Source organism: Neolamprologus brichardi, chromosome 12 (assembly GCF_056152115.1).
Source record: "Neolamprologus brichardi isolate AB-2024 chromosome 12, ASM5615211v1, whole genome shotgun sequence".
Classification (NCBI taxonomy): Eukaryota; Metazoa; Chordata; class Actinopteri; order Cichliformes; family Cichlidae; genus Neolamprologus; species Neolamprologus brichardi.
Window position 1 is genome coordinate 18,891,051 of NC_142115.1, and position 17,091 is coordinate 18,908,141.

A 17,091-nucleotide genomic window follows, 5' to 3' on the forward strand; every position below is an offset into this window, starting at 1 on the left:
CTGAATAGGTAATAAAGCAATAGATCTTTCAGCCCAATTCTACTTTTTCTTCATAATCCATCATATAAAATGTGATCCAATGAAAAAGTCTCTTTTTAAAACTTGTTTTATTAGTTTTAATCTTTTAACTTTATGCGTCAAGCAAAAATTTAATTATATGCCACATTCTCTGACTGGAAGAAATTTGTTTAACATTCAAACCTATTTTCTGCACATTCCAGCACATAAAATAAAAATAGTTTTTTGTGTTTACACTCAGTCTTTCAAATAAATGCATGTAAAACACAGCAGAAAATAAATAAAATCAAACACTCAGCGGTCCTGTTGCTCTATTTTCCCCTGCTTAACAGGAGTGGGGCAGGCGGAGGTTTGCCCTGGTGCAGGTGTGCCACAGCAGTCAGTGGAAGAATCCGCGAGTTTCTCTGTGAATTTCGCATTCCCGTGGCAGCGTACTCGGCGCTTGCTTGGAAGTTTAGGCGTTTTTCCACTGTAAAAATAAGTTTTCTTCCCACCCAGTGTACAGCAGATGCTAATGTTTTTGTCACTTTTTACAGAATCAAACTCAAAGTAAGGTCAGTACTTCCACGCTGCACGGTCATGCTCTCTCCCGCACTTGTTATATTATCCATTTTTGATCTGCACACAGCTGTTGCCACTAGTGATGTGTGGTCTCAAACGAAATGGCTTTGACGTGAACGACACCAGCCAGCCATGTTTTTTTTTTCTTTTCTTTCTCTCTCTCTCTCTCTCCCTCGCACTTTTTCCCGCCACTCTGCACACAGCCTCGTGCTTTGCGCTGGGATGAGGGGGGAGGTGCGGTAGTTACACTGGCAGTAGCACAGGAACAGAGCGGGAGAGAAAGAGAGCCAGGGACAACAACATCACATTAGAAAGTAGAAAGGTATAGTAATCATCCACAACTATTTTCAGTTGCAGATGATAAAGGATTCAGAAAGTTTATTCATGCAGGCCCAATTGACAGAGAATGTGCATCTTCTTTTTGTTTTCATATTTTAATGTATATTTAATTGTATTGTGGTTTGCAGTGTTTTGTGTTGTTTCACTTTAAATTTGTTTAAAAGGAAAAAGCTAAAAAATTAAATAGTTAAAAGTTGAAATGTGAATAGTTGGTTTTTATATTATATGATGTATTTATTACATTTTATGTGGAGTGAATAAATAAAAGTATATTTACGGTGGCCCCTACAGACAAAGCACATACAAACTGCAAAACACGTAAAAACTCCAAAGCACATAAAAACTCAAAACACATACAAAATACAACAGAAGTGCTCCAGGATGCTAGGCGCAGTGTTGAGCTTTAGTTACCTAGTGGCTACACGAGCCAGCAAGTACCAACGACTGGATTTGGTGTGTGGTAGTAACAGGTAAATTAACACTTTTTAAAAATTATTTGAATATATATATGAGTGCTTGTGTATAAATACACAAACAATACACATATGCTTTCAATTGTGTAATTTAAGAGATCTAGGTAGCTCTATTTTGGAAGCTCAGTTAATGCTAGAAATGTGTTTTGGAGTTTATACGTGCTTTGGGGCCACCGCATATATTTATATATAAACATATATAAATAAAACCACTTCTTTTTTTGTACATTAGTAATTCCTTTTGTGCATAATTTTATATTATTGTTAATAATAAATTAATTAAAGCAACAAAACAACCTGAAGAGCCAGTTCTCTAAAAAGAGCCGGAAATCCCATCACTAGTTGCCACGAATGCCGCACTCGCTTACGTCATTGTAATGAGACACTCACGCAAACGAAATCACGGCGGATTAGTACCACAGTACCGCAGCGTGCTTACGGGAAAGTAACAGTAATCTAATTACCCTTTTTTGTAATAGTAATCCCTTACTTTACTCGTTACTTGAAAAAAGTAATCAGACTATGCGGTGTTTCCCATCTCTGGTCCACATACAGAAAGTATCATAGAAAGATTTAAGTATCGTGCCACATTTGACCTCTGACCTCTTGTTTATGGTTAATAAATTAAGAGTCAAAGTGAAAGACAAATTTGAATCTTTGTTACTTACTACTGTTGTTTGGAATTGATAGGAATATAGGGAATTATATATTTTTATTTAAAGACAGTGTTGTCAAGAGAAAGAGAATGACCTGCCTAGTTAATAGGAAATATACTTTAATATATAATAAGCTCAAGTTATTCATGTACTTTATTATTAAACATTTAAACAATGAAATGAATGTTACACATGTAGTATATCTGCATATCTGTATAAATAAAAAAGAATGTCAAGTATAGTAAAGTGGATTTCATCAAGACAAAAGAAAAGCCCTTGCTCTTGTTCTTATTTCAATACAAATTTCTTTAAGGAAAAACAAAGGAAATAAATAAATACAAAACATCACACTGTTGCCCTTTAATTATTTTTAAAAACCTGACATCTGTGCAGACCACAACTAGACAGATAAGCACATCGAATTCAGATTTGATTTAAACTAACATCAGTCAGTCTCTAGAAGTCTAAAAAGTCTGTTTCTACCATTACACATCCAATATACTCAACTTCCCAGAAAGATTTGACTTCACGTATGAAAATAGGAACAATTTTTGTGGTGTTTTGTAGCACGATATCAGCTCAGATATTAACCTGCATAGCATTCAGCCCGTGTTTAAACAAAATGTGGGATTTTCTGCTATTTCCTGTCAGGACAAATGGAAATGAAAATGTAATTTCCTTTAATATGATGGAACTAAAAAAGCTTGATTTTCATCATTGGCTGAGAATACTGGATCTGTCTCCCAGCCTGGCTGTCCTGATTATAATGATGTATAAACTAGTGATGGGATTTCCGGCTCTTTTTAGAGAACCGGCTCTTTCGGCTCGGATCACTAAAAAGAGCCGGCTCTGAACCGGCTCTTCAGGTTGTTTTGTTGCTTTAATTAATTTATTATTAACAATAATATAAAATTATGCACAAAAGGAATTACTAATGTAAAAAAAAAGTGGTTTTATTTGTATATGTTTATATAAATAATATGTAATATAAATATATGCGGCGGCCCCTAGAGACAAAGCACGTACAAACTCCAAAGAACGAACAAACTCCAAAACACATTTCTAGCTTTAACTGAACTTCTAAACAGGGCTACCTAGATCACTTAAATTACACAATTGAAAGCATATGTGTATTGTTTGTGTATTTATACACAAGCACTCATATATATATTCAAATAATTAAAAAAAAACCCCATTCATTTACCTGTTACTACCACAAACCAAATCTGGTCATTGGTACTTGCTGGCTTGTGTAGCCACTAGGTAACAAAAGCTCAACACTGCGCTTAACATCCTGGAGCACTTCTGTTGTGTTTTGTACGTGTTTTGAATTTTTATGTGCTTATGAGTTTTTACGTGTTTTGGAGTTTGTACGTGCTTCGGAGTTCGTACGTGTTTGTACGTGCTTTGTCTGTAGGGGCCACCGTAAATATACTTTTATTTATTCACTCTACAGAAAATGTAATAAATAAATCATATAATACAAAAACCAACTATTCACATTTCAACTTTTAACTATTTAAATTTTCAGCTTTTTCCTTTTAAACAAATTTAAAGTGAAACAATACAAAACACTGTAAACCACAACACAATTAAATATAAATTAAAATATGAAAACAAAAAGAAGATGCATATTCTCTGTCATTTGGGCCTGCATGAATAAACTTTCTGAATCCTTTATCATCCGCAACTGAAAATAGTTGTGGATGATTACTATACCTTTCTAATGTGACGTTGTTGTCCCTGGCTCTCTTTCTCTCTCTCTCCCTCCGGCTCTGTTCCTGTGCTACAGAGTGTAACTACCGCCCCTCCCCCTCATCCCAGCGCAAAGCACAAGGCTCGTATGCGGAGTGAAGCGGAAAAAAAGTGCGAGATAGAGGGTGAGAAGAAGAAGAAAAAAAACCACGGCTTGCGATTAGGAGCCGGCTCGCGTCGTTCACGTCAAAGATCCAGCTCTAAGAGCCATTTCGTTCGCGACCGACACATCACTAGTATAAAACTTCAGCTGAGGAATAGATGCCAAAAGCCAAGAAGACCATAGAATTGTGCTTATTTAGCTGTCAGTAGACGACATGAATAGAGCTGATACTGAGATGTCTTTATTTCCTTGATGCCTTGTTGGCACGTTGAATGAGTTATTGCCTTCCTTGTGTAATGTTTACAAGTTTTAATTTTTTTGACTTTGTGAAATTCCCTCCCCTCTGTGGTGAGAAATAACTTTGCTATTGCAGAGCTAAATTATTCAACAAGTTAATACCTTTGCGGCAAGGTCACCTGCGGCAGGTGAAATCCATTTTCATGTTATTTAACGTACCTCGGTACAATGACAGTCCTGTAGTGAAGTCCCAAATTTAAAATGTAACATCACCTATTGGTGAAACGAGCTTCGACTATAAGACTCACATGTTTTCATTTCTAGTCTTTAAAACCTGTCTCTACCCATCTAGTATTAATTCCTTCTGGGATACAAGTTAAGTATGTATATTATGCACACACACAAACACACATGCAGCTATTACCCATTTCTTGTTTTTATACCTAAGATGAATTATTGTTGAATGAAGACATTTTTCAAACACATGTAAAATGTGACCAATTGTGTTTATTGGGTAAACAAAAAGGTAGAAGGGGGGATAGAAAGAAGGAAAGAGAGAGAGGAGAGAAAACCCCAACAATCCCCTCTGAGCAAGCACCAGGCGACAGTGGATAGGAAAAACTCCTTTAAAGTGAAAGAAACCTAAAGGAGAAACCTATGGCAGAACCAGGCTCAGGAAGGGGCGGTCAACTGCCAGGACTGGTCGGGGGGTGAAGGTGAAAAAAGAAAAGGAGGGAGGGGGAAAATGAAGATGGAATAGAGGTGGAGGAAGACGAGGTTACATCAGGTGAGAAGCAGCAGTGTCCCTCCTCCAGAACCAGTTGAAGCGTTTTTTCTTTTTTTTCAGATACTCTTCCACGAGCACTATTTTCTCAATGATGAGGGTTTTCAGCTCATCCATTGTTTCTGTGTTTTCTTTCTCAAGTTTGTTGCATCTTTTCACCATGTCTTCTAATTGTTCTTTTTTTTCTTTAAGCTTGTCTTTCAGTTCTTTAACTGTTGCCTCCTCTATTCGCATTGCCTTGTGCACATCTGTGTGCATGTCTTGCAGCTGCTGGTTTCTCTTCTGGATATCTTGAAGTCTACACTGCAGGTCTTCATGTGTTTTCTGTTGTTCTTGCTTTTGCGCCTGGATTTCAGTGTTTTTGTACTTCAAGTTCTTAGAAAGTTCCTCAAGTTCTGTATTTTTTCTCAGCATTTCATTGATGCTACTCTGCATCACTGAGCATTGTTCTTCCATTTTTTTATTTTCCCCTTCCAGTACAGTTGTTTTGTACCTCGTTTCATTATACAATTCTTGGAGTGCTTGATTTTTTCTCTGAAGAATAAGTTTGTCTTCTTCCTGTTGTATTTTCTGTTGGTCTTTTTCTTGAAGCAGCTCTTTATTTCTGCCCAGACCACCAGAGTGGTGGTATCTGGGCTTGTCTGTTAAGGCGGGGTCGACATGCCGTCCAGGTGGGGCATCTTCAAGTCCATGTCTGATTTTCTTGAAAAATGAGGCATTCCTGACAATTGAGTGTCCATCCCTTATAGCTGTAATTTCAGAACCCTTAACTTTAGTCACTTTATAGGGTTTTGCACTGTATGGTGTGGATAATTTGTTGTGCTTGGGTTGGCGATGCAGCACTGTATCACCCAGACTTAGTGAGTGTGGTCTGGCGCGACGAGTTGCATCTGCGATCACCTTCATCTTGATCTTTGCACTATCATCCCTTGCTCTCACTTCAGCATCTGAACACTTCCGTGGAGTGGTGTTAACAAAAGGGAGCATGGTGTATAGCTGGCGTTGAAACAGTACAGTAGATCTGTACTCGCGAAGAAAGATGTTTAGTTGCTGTTTCCATGGTGTGCCCTGCATCTCGGCAACTCTCAGTGCTTTGCCTAGGGTTCTCATAAATCTCTCAGCAATGGCATTCGCAGGCCAACAAAGGTGTGATTTTGCGATGATGAAATCCTAGGTAGTCTGCAAACTGTGAGAAAGCCTCACTGTTGAAAAGAGGACCATTGTCAGTTTTTACTGTCCTTGGGATTCCAAACATGGAGAACACTTTGTCAATGACTGGGATAACAGAAGATGCTGATGTTGAGCGTACACTTTCAACGACTGGATAGCGAGAATACTCGTCTGTGATAACGAGCAGTTATTCCCCCGTAGGGAGTGGTCCATAAAAGTCTGCACTGACACTTTGCCAGGGCGTTTCGGGTAATGGTGACAACTGCAGAGGGTCAGTGTGTGTGACAGGTGTGCTAGCTTGGCATGGCAGACAGTTTTGAACTGCAGATTCTGCTTTCCGATCGATCTCTGGGAACCATACTTTGGTACGTAGCAGCGCTTTGGTCTTGGCGATACCCTGGTGCCCTTCTTGTGCCAGTTGTATTGCTCTTTCTTGTAGGACAGTTGGAATAACTATCCTCGTGCCTCTGAGTATGAAGTCAGATGAGTCAGCTACTGTTAGTTCACTTTGAACATATTTGAATGATTTCAAAATGTCAGCATGCTGGGATTTATCTGTTAGATGCCACGTGTTGTTCCTGATGTGACCGATGACTTCCTGCAGAACCTGGTCTTTCAGAGTCTCTGTTTTTATTTCGTGAAGTGTCATGGCTTTTGGCTCACAGTTCATTTGCTTCACTTGTTTTTTCACATCGGCTGTGAGATGCATAGAGTCACAGATCAACAGCGATGGTGATGCGTGGAAAAAAACACCTGGTCTCCTTACATACACCTACCTCAGCCACTCTTTCATCATTTCCTCATCCATCCAGCCCTTTTCATTTGCCTTAATGATGATTCCTGCTGGAAACTTTTTCTCTTAAAAATTACCATAGGCGGCAGTTTCTGTCCATTAGCATGGCAGCCAAGCTAAACAGTAAAAGAAAACTTTTCGTGCCCCGTTGTGCGTATCGCTACCGTGCTGGTCCCTGCTTCTCCACAGTGTGACTCACCGGGATGTCGAAAGTGAGCGGCACCTCGTCCATGTTAGTGATGTGGCTGGGCTGGATGTGTTTGTCGGCGATGTGTTTGCTGCAGTAGGAGCGGAAGATGGCCAGCTTTTCATTATAATCCGCTGGAAGTTGATGCGCTACCGTAGTCCTGGTCCGGATGGAAAAATGTCACCGTTTCATGAAACGAAAGCACCAAGACGGACCTCCTTGGAAATGTTCAATTTTCATTTCTTCTGCTAGCGAAACTGCTTTTAGTCGAATGGTGACCGTCGAAACGCTTCTCCCACTCGTTCTTTGCTCGATGATCCACTGCTCGAGTCTTTCCTCCAACTTGGCCCACCTCGCCTTATGTCCGCGGAAACTCAGCTGCGTCTTCTTGACCTGTCGGAGCTTGCTTTCCAGCTTCCTCCACTTGTGAACCATCGATTCATTAATCTTAAATTTTCTCGCGGCTGCTCGATTTCCATGTTCCTCCGTGTAGCTGATGGCCTTCAGTTTAAACTGTGCTTCATAAGCGTGTCTATTTGCCATTTTCAGGGTTGTTAAAACAACGATGTTCTGCATAACGCACATACCTGTTCTTTTATATACAATCAACGCCCACACTTCCCCCTTTTGTGTTCTCATGGTGTTCTCTACTACGTCCTCCTTACAACAACAACACACACAGGACGCACTGCACTATAGGGTGCGCCGCACTTTTTGAAGAAAATCTAAGACTTTTATGTGCGCCTCAGTCCCCGTCTTTCTATTCTGGCAGGTGGTTTTGATCTTGGGTTATTCCAGATGATTTTGAGTGCCTTGTGATCGGTCACCAGTGTGAATGGATGTCCATAAACATACAAATGGAAATGTTCGCAACTCCACACAATGGCGAGGGCTTCTTTCTCAGTCTGCGAGTATCTCGTTTCCACATCACTCAGTGCTCTGCTTGCATATGCAATAATGTGCTTCATCCCCTTTTCATCCTTTTGACAGAGAATGGCGCCCAGTCCTACTGGACTAGCATCAACTATCAGTTCAGTCTGTCTGCTGGGATAGAAGTAGGACATTGTCGTGTCGCTTGTGAGACTGACCTTGAGTGCCTGCAACGCAGTTTCTTGGTCTTGAGCCCATGTCCAAGGGGTGGCCTTGTGTGTGAGCCTGCGCAGTGGCTCAGAGATCTATGAGAAGTCTCTGATGAACCTTGAGCAGTAATTGGCCATGCCAAGGAGACTTTTGATGTCAGCAGGTGTTTTTGGGTTGGGAGCGTGTTGAACTGCTGCAACCTTTTTAGGATCTGCACCTGCAGAGAAGATGAAACCAAAAAACTCAAGTTTCGTTTTATTAAATTCACACTTCTCTCGATTCAGAGTAAGACCTGACTCTGATAGTTGCTTAAAGAGAGCTGTAAGATTGCTGTCATGATCAGCCCGGTCCCTGCCAAAGACTATAATGTCATCACTGAGATTTTTGACTCTGTTCAGTCCTTGCAGCATCTGCTGAATAGCATTTTGGAACACTTCAGCTGCAGAAGAGACTCCAAAGCTCAGTCTTTTATAGCGCCGAAATCCCAGATGAGTAGTGAACGTTGTAATGTAGCGGCTGTCAGGGTGTAGTTCAAGTTGGTGGTATCCTGCCCTGAGATCAAGTTTTGAGAACTCCGTAGATCCATTCAGCTCATGGATTACATCATCAATCGTGGGCGTGACGTGTCGTTCTCGTTCGATTGCAGTGTTTGCTTGTCTCATGTCCACACATATCCGTACGTCGTCCGGATTCTTTGGTTTTGGCAGTGTTACCATGGGTGAAACCCACGGTGTTGGTCCCGTAACCTTTTCAATAATGTCATCAGCTTCTAATTTCTGAAGTTCGTCCTCCACTTTTTGACGTAGATGAAAAGGAACACGTCTGTGTAGTTGACAGGTTGATTTTACATCTGTGTTTATGTGCAGTTTCACTTGAAAATCTTTGAGTTTTCCAATTCCCTTGAAAAGTTCTGGGTGCTGTTCTACTAGCTTGTCTGCAACAGAACGTTGAGACTGAGAAGAGACCGCAGTGACAATATGGAGGAGTCCCAAGGCTTTTCAGGTTTCAAAACTCAAAATATTGAAACCTCCTCCTTTAATGACAAAGAAGGAACACCTAACTGTTTTGTCTTGTTTTTCCACACTGCACCTGAATGCACCACACACAGGGAGAGACGTAGATGAGGGATATGGGTAAATCTTGATGTCTGTAGAAGTCAATGTAGGACGTGGTGTCAGTTTGTTGTAGGTGGCTTCAGTTAAGCAGTTAGCAGTGGCCCCAGAATCGATTAGCACCAGTATCTGGGTGCCCATTACTCTGACTTCAGTATGTGGGAGTTTAGGATGTTGAGCTGTGTTCACCACATATACATAGGCGTCTTCACTGCTGGATGTGTGCCCTGTCTCCACATGTGCAGCGCTATCTGTTACTTGATGAACAGTTTGCGGTGGCAGATTTTTCTTATACTTCTTTCCACAATGTGTCACTTTTCTCTTTGAGTGACATTGCTTTGCAAAATGATTGTATTTGCCACAAGAATTACAGATTTTGTCTTTGGCTGGGCAGCCTTGCTCATGAGGATATCTGCCTCCACAGTTTCGACAGCGGTTATTTGGCTGCCATGAGGGTGTCCATTTGTTTCTAGCCGTGGTGTCACGTCCTGTTTTGTGCTGTACTTTATTAACTGCAGCTGTCTTGTCAGCTTCCATCCCTGTAGCTTGCAATTCAGACAACTTACATGCACGCCCATGATTTAATAAATCATCCAACGTTAAATCAGGTTCTCTGAGTGCTTTTCTACGCAGTTGTGATGATGTACAGCTTTGGATAATTTGTGTTTTGATTTCTGCAGTCATGTCTGCAAACTCACAGTTTTTGGCTAGAATCCTAAGCCTGGTGTGATAGTTGTCCAACGTTTCACCTGATTCCTGCACCGCTTTCCTGAACAGATAAATCTGATACTGCACGTTTTTCTTAGGCGCAAAGTATGCTGACAATTTCTGTTTTGTATCTGCGTACTTGTCTCCATCCGTTGCTAACGTGTCGTAAACGTCATGCACTTTTTCACCAGCCACATGCAGCAATAATGCTCTTAATCTCGCATCTCCAGTAATATTCATTGCTGTGGTGTAGTTTTCAAACCTCTGAAGCCATTTCGTCCAGCGAGGTCCGACGGAACCGAGGTCGGTCTCCGCGTCGAAGGGTGGAAGTGGAGTAGCCTGTGCAGCCACATTACATTATCTACATTATCTACAGCTACATTATCTGGTATGTAAGTGCAGCATGTGGTGTTGAATAAGATGCACAATCCTCCTTTCTCAGCCAGGATCATGTCCAGTGCTACACGATGTTGCATTCCAGCAATTCTGAGAGTGTCTATTTCTTGGTTTTTGTCCCTCGTTGACCTTGCAGGATGCATTGAGGAACAAGCCAAATCTATAGTCCAGTGTCTCAAATCCGAGAGCATGCTTTCCAACTCCTACCCACGGGAAGAGTGAGTTGAGTACCTTTTGTCCAGTTGTCCAGAGTTTGAATTCTTCAGGTACAGTCGGTTCCCCAGATTGAGTCATGTGGTCTGACTGTTGAAGTTGAGCGTTCCTTTCTGGATGAGGATGGTGATGTTGATGTGCAGTTTACACAAGTCATTCTGAAGATGTGGTCAGAGATCAGAATTGGTGCACATGTTCCAGGGTGTTTCCCATATATGATTGGTTGTGCTGATGTGCTCGGCATGTGCAAGCAGACGTAACAGTCTTTTATCTGTATCAGGCATTGTTCATCCAAAGATGGATGTGGTCTTGTGTCATGTCCGGTAGATGTGAGTTGTCATGTGTCCATCTCTTATCTCGGCTCGTGTATGGGTTTCTGCCGTCTTCCAGGGCTGATAGTCTGATGAATAGAGCTGTTGCCAGTAGTAAGACTCCAGTCATCACCTGAGAACACTTCATGCTTGAGGTTGGTCACACCCAAATGTATCAGTAAGCCTAAAGTTGGTCAGTGGCTGGAGAGAATGAGAGTGCGAGTTGAGCTCAATCAGCACCCCTCCCTCGCCACTGGACCTACTGACACCTGGTGAAACACCCCTTACACTTGTGAATCTCTGGTGGTCTGGGCTTCAAGTTCTACTTTCTTGCAGTGGCTCTGATGAATCCAAGATGGTCTCTCTGCTATTTTACAGGCTGTGGGTGTGGTCAGTAAAACTTGGTATGGGCCCTCCCAGTGGGGTACACTCCAATTTTTCCTCTGGAGTACCCGTATTAGGACCCAATCGCCTGGTTTCAACCTGCAAGAGACTGGAGAAGAGTCGTACGGCAGTTTATTGTTCAAAACAATATCCTTATTTTCTAATAGTTTTGTCATCCATTCTGCCAGAGTTGTTTCTCTGACAGATTTGTCTAAGGGTTCACTTGTCACTGGTAGTGGAAAAGGTCTCCCATGAACGACCTCAAATGGTGTTAGTTTTTGAGAGCCTTGTGTTAATCTCATCCACATTTTTACTAGGCCTATGCATTCAGGCCATGGTCTTCCTGTTTCTTCCATGCATTTTCTGAGTCTCTGTTTTATGGTGCCGTTAGTTCTCTCCACTAACCCTGCACTTTGTGGGTGATAAGCACAATGGTTTCTTATGCTGAATCCTAGTGCTTCAGAGACTTTGCTGATCACATCATTGACAAAATGTGTCCTGTTATCTGATCTTATCAAAGTAGGGATGCCATATTTTGGGATGAAATGATTACATAGACATTTTGCAACTGAGATTGCATCTGCTTTTTTCACTGGATAAATCTCTGGCCATTTTGAGAATCACTAGAGCGTATTTTGAGCCTTGACTTTCACTTAATTCAATAAAGTCCATGTGAATGATGTGAAATGGATGAGGTGGTGTGGGGAAATGTCCTCTTATGGGCCTCAGATTGCCTTGTGAATTGTGTTTTTGACAGATCATGCATGTTCTCACAAATTCTTTTGCTGAAGTTTCAAAATTTAGAGTGTAAAAGTGTGTATTAACGATCTGTATCATCCCTCCTGATGACACATGGGTCACCCCATGGGTCACTAATGCTGCTGTTCTGTGTAGGGACTTAGGAAGTATTGGTTTTCCCTCACAAGTCATTAGATCATCTTCTATAAGTGCTCCACACTTTAACCATTTCTTCTGTTCTGTAGTTGGTGCTGCTTTCTGTTCATCTTTAAGTACGTCAAGTGGTATTTGCATAGTGGATGCAGACATTAATGTGTCTACAGTTTGTTGTGCGGCTAACTTAGCTGCTTGGTCTGCAAAGTTATTGCCTTTAGTTATTTCTGATTTATCTTTCTGATGTGCAGCACATTTACATAATGCTAACCGTTTTGGCAATATTATTACATCTAATAGTGTTTTCAGAAGATTTCCATGTTGTACTGGGTGTCCAGTAGATGTAATCATACCTCTGTTCTGCCAAATTTTTGCAAAGTGATGTACTGCTGAAAAAACATACTAACTGTCTATGTATATATTTATATCTTGGCCTGCGTGCAATTCACCTGCACGTATTACTGCTTTGAGTTCTGCACTTTGAGCTGAGTATGAGGATGTGAGTTTTGTCATGCTTCACCTGCAGCGCTTTGTATTTTTTCTCCATGGCTTGGAGTTTGCTCTGCAAGTCTCTCTGCTCTACGGGCTCTTGTTTCTTGTCTTGGAGGATCTCTTTATTTCTTTCCAGAGCTTCATCAAGAATTACTTGCAAGCCTTCGTTGTGTTTCTCGATGCAGCTTGCAATCCATTTCTTCCTGGTGTATTTTCTGTTGGTCTTTCTCGTGAAGCAACTCTTTATTTTTGAGGAGTGTTTCCTCAAGAGTTATTTGGAGCATTTTCAGTTTTTCCTCCAAGACTTCAAGCTTGGAGTCCGTTTCTTTCTTCAGCATTTCTTGTTGCTCTTTCTCTTGAATGAACTCTTTATTTCTCTGCACTTTTTTACCGAGCCTGATTTGGAGCAATCTGTGTTCTTCCTCCATCTCTTCAAACTTGGAGTCCATTTCTTTCTGTTTCATTTCCATTTGCTTCTTGTCTTGAAGCAACTGTTGATTTTTGTGCAGAGTTTTATTATACTTTACCTGCAGCGTTTTGTATTTTTCCTGCATGCCTTGGAGTTTGCTCTGCATGTCTCTCTGCTCGGCCTGTTGTTTTTCTTCTTGGTGGATTTCTTTAAGTTTTTCCAGAGCTTCATCAAGCTTTTCTTGAAGTTCCTGATTCTTCTTATCTTGGAGAGCCGATTGTTTCTCCTCAATAATACCTTCCCTTTCCTGAAGCTGGTAGGATAATTTTTCTAATTCGGCGCTCTGTCTCTCATTTTGTTCCGTCAGGATCTTAATCTTCTCTCTGTTCATGAGATTTTCATTCTCCATTTCTTCCAATCGCTTTTCCTCTAATTCTACTTGTTCGTTCCAAGGAAGAGAGCTGATATAAGTTCTAGGGACTCATACCATGGAATAGAGCGGGGTCAACTTCTGGTCTTTCTTGCTCTTTCTGAGACATGTTGGAGTCTGTATACCGTGAGTACGAAAAGGATCCAAATGTTTCAAAATGCTTTACTGGTGAACGTTTGAATGCTGCTAACATAAGTGCTGCAAATAACGGACTAAAAGTTGTACATCCTCACCCCTACTTAAGGATTCGAGGCTCAAAGCTTCAAAGGATCAAAGCTTTAGAAGCCTGTGACATCAGAATTCCATAAGCCAATGAGGTTGTCACATGACATTTTTGAATGAGGTCATATTTTTGTATGAATTCTTTTTAAATAACATCAACATTCCGTAAGCCAATGAGGTTCTTACATGACTTTTGAATGAGGATAATTTTTTTGCTTGGAAAATTCCAATAAAGTTTCAATTCTTGTTATTTTTGTAAAAAAAAAAAAAAAAAAAAAGTGTTATTGCAATAACATAAAAAGTGAGTAAAGTACAAATCAGGATTTGAAACCATGTTTTGTTTGTTTTTCATTTTGACTCCTTGTTTTGTTTAATATTGCAATTTATATGATAGTATTATGGGTTTGTTAAACTTTCCGATGTGCAAATGTTGGAAAATGAAATATCACAGCTGGAAATCAATGAAAGTGGAAATTCAGAAGAATTTCTGTTCAATATCTCAGTCTTTCCATGTTCTGTGCAAAATATTTTGGCTCATGTGCAATATCTTGGTCCCAGTAGAACTACCATCTCCACCCTAAATGACCATAGCCCCTCCACCCTTATTTATTTATTACATTATATAACTGCCCTTGTATACAGACCCATAATGTTTCTGTTTCAATATTTCTTACACATACACCATGTATATAGTTTCACTCACATATATGTATACATATACATTGCTTTTTATTTTATTTATTTTATTTTATTTATTTATTTTCCCCCTCTGTTGTATATTGGTTTCTCTTCTTCTTCTTACTTTTGCACCTTTGTGGTCAAGCCACCCAATTTCGCTGTGCAAGAAACTGCACAATGACAATAAAAAGCTCTAAGTTTAAGTCTTTTCCTCATTAACGCACATCATAGATAACTATGTAATGTGTCTGTTGCACACTTTGTATGTCAGGAATAACCATAAATGTGTTGTCTTACAAACGGCTGTATCAGGTCTTTGCATCCACAATAAGCGAGGATAACAGGACTCCTGGAAAGCAAAAAAAAATCTGGTTCTTGTTTTCAAGACATTCACCTTTAGTTTCACGCTGAGTGATGCTGATTATGTTTCCCACTGGGTTTTGATCTTCAGAGGCAACACAGAGTAAAGAGCAGCATTGTTATTTCAGTTTAACTTTAGTCTCAGTTTAGTTTTATCCCCTTGTAAATTTGATGAAATGTGTGTGGCCAGAAAATGTCATGGTGGCTTACAAACACATGTCACAACAAAATACGAAGGATAAGACATCACACGTATAACGGAAAGAGACGCAGAAGAATTCATCTCTGAAATTTCTCACTTTATTGAACTGGCATTTGCCCGAGACCACCGGAATTGGTGGAGTGGACACAAAGAAAATCAAAGGTAGACAAAAATCTGTCAGGAGGGATCAGGAGAGAACAACGGTCTGCCAAGCCATTCCCTGTTTCAGAGTTTTGTGGTTTTGCACCTGCTGTCGCTTTATTATTAAACTAATGAGGTTGAAATGGACTCACAGTGGTTTCTGCTTCTTAATTGGACAGATTTATATCCCTTAAGTATAACTAACTTTGTGTTATCATCAAGCATAACCTATTTTTTTTAGCAGTGTAAAACCATCTCATACGAACGATCTCATATGAAAGATCAAATAACAAACATAATGGAAGTTTTGGGCTTAACGACTACTTTTCTCTCTTTTGTCTCTATAAGCACTAGAATCAGCACCTTCACGCAGGCTGACCTGACATCACGCAGCATCCAGTATGTCGACACCAGTGAAGAAGAGAAACATGCCGACCGTTTCTCCTTCACCGTGTCCGACGGGACAAATAAGGTGAATGGCAGAAGATTTTTACGATGCCTGGTAGCTTAACATGTTTTAAAATTAATTTATGAAGGAGGTCTTGATTCAGATATCTACTGACTACAACAGAAGCTCTGAAATATTATTTGTTCTTCCTAAAGACTAATTGGCTCAGCCCTTCCCATGAAGGTGGCACGGATGCCCCTCCGGTGGTCCTCCTTGGGCTCTTGCACTCTGGGGCCTCTGGATGTCTGGGGCCTGGATCTCCTCCATGCCTGCTTCATGCCCTGGGGGACAGGGCTATGGCTCTCTACATCCTCTTGCAGACCATTACATGGGGAAACCATTTGAATACAAGCGCGCCGATCCACACAGGTGTGCACACAGGTGTTCACTGTTTGTAGACTTAAATCACACCTTTCTTGGCTGCTACTTCAAAGCACATTGTGCGCTGTCTGTCCTGCGTGCTGCACAACAACATTCAATATTTAGTATTTACTGCTGTTTACACTTAGCTAGATTAATGCGATGGTGTTGTGTATAGTATGTTGCTTTGTTTTTTGTTTTTTTTTGCTTGTTTTCTATTCTTTTTCTCTCAACAGGTGATCCCGGAGATATTTTTTTTCCCCCCCTTTCTCACTGTCCCTCTCCCCTTCTGTTTTTCTTTTCCTTCCTCTTTCTTTCTCCCTTTCCTATCCCTCACTCATGTCTGTCCCGTCTGTAACAACTGAAAATAAAATAAAATAAATAATAAAAACAAAGGTCGATCAAATGGACCAATACGGCAATGCCATGATGATCCATTTGGCAAAATAAATCCATTGGGTATCCTTGTTGGTCTTCAGACAACAATTCTGACGGCTAAAGAACCAAATGGGACAGGCAAAAAAAAAAAAAAAAAAAAAGACTAATTGGGTTTTAAAAATAACTTTGTTCCCATTTTGGCCAAGAAATAAGTCAACAGTCCTTGTGTGTCCAAATAGGGACATTTAATCTTTAAAGTGCAGGGAACAACCTTAATTGGTGCAGAAAACAAGCTGTTGACAGGAATTAAGAAAGAAAACCAGAAAGAGAAATGTTTTCTGATCACTTAAATGCTTAGCTTAATTAAAAAAAAAACCTTAATGATGTAATTAGATTTAAATATATTAAAGAAATGTGAAAACTAACAAACTCTACAGCTTTTATAACAGCGGGAAAGTAGCAGCTTCCTGTCCTGGTCACCTCGTGCATAAATCTGCCTTCAAACTAACTAAAACTAAAATTCAAACTAATGAGGATCACAAGGACTCGAGTAAACATGTGAAAAAGGTCATCTGACCTTCACGCCTGGCTGACTGCAATGTGTGGAAGCTTTGTGGCCACTGTGGTGCTTGGTGAAGTTGTGTAGCCCTTTGGGGTTAAACTTTTTCATCACAATGAGACTTTTCTATTTGCTGAATTGTTGAGAAAGTTCTCAGTGAAAAGTAGGAAGTTGATGGCAGGATGTAGTTTTGGTTACACATATGTGTAATGCTCTTAGGTTGTTTCATCATCTTATTATT

At 40.4% G+C, this 17,091-nt stretch overlaps 1 protein-coding gene across 1 annotated transcript; it reads right to left on the reverse strand.

Annotated features, from left to right (window-relative positions):
- Window positions 1–4,629: 4,629 nt before the first annotated feature.
- On the reverse strand, window positions 4,630–13,763 carry LOC102776931 (uncharacterized). The gene is given in 9 exon segments (XM_087848824.1): window positions 4,630–5,922; window positions 7,089–7,236; window positions 7,429–7,608; window positions 8,274–8,373; window positions 8,449–9,090; window positions 10,677–10,743; window positions 12,831–13,543; window positions 13,546–13,572; window positions 13,575–13,763. Coding segments are annotated over 9 exon segments (3,000 nt in total). The 5' UTR covers window positions 13,696–13,763; the 3' UTR covers window positions 4,630–4,920.
- Between the last annotated feature and the right edge of the window lie 3,328 nt (window positions 13,764–17,091).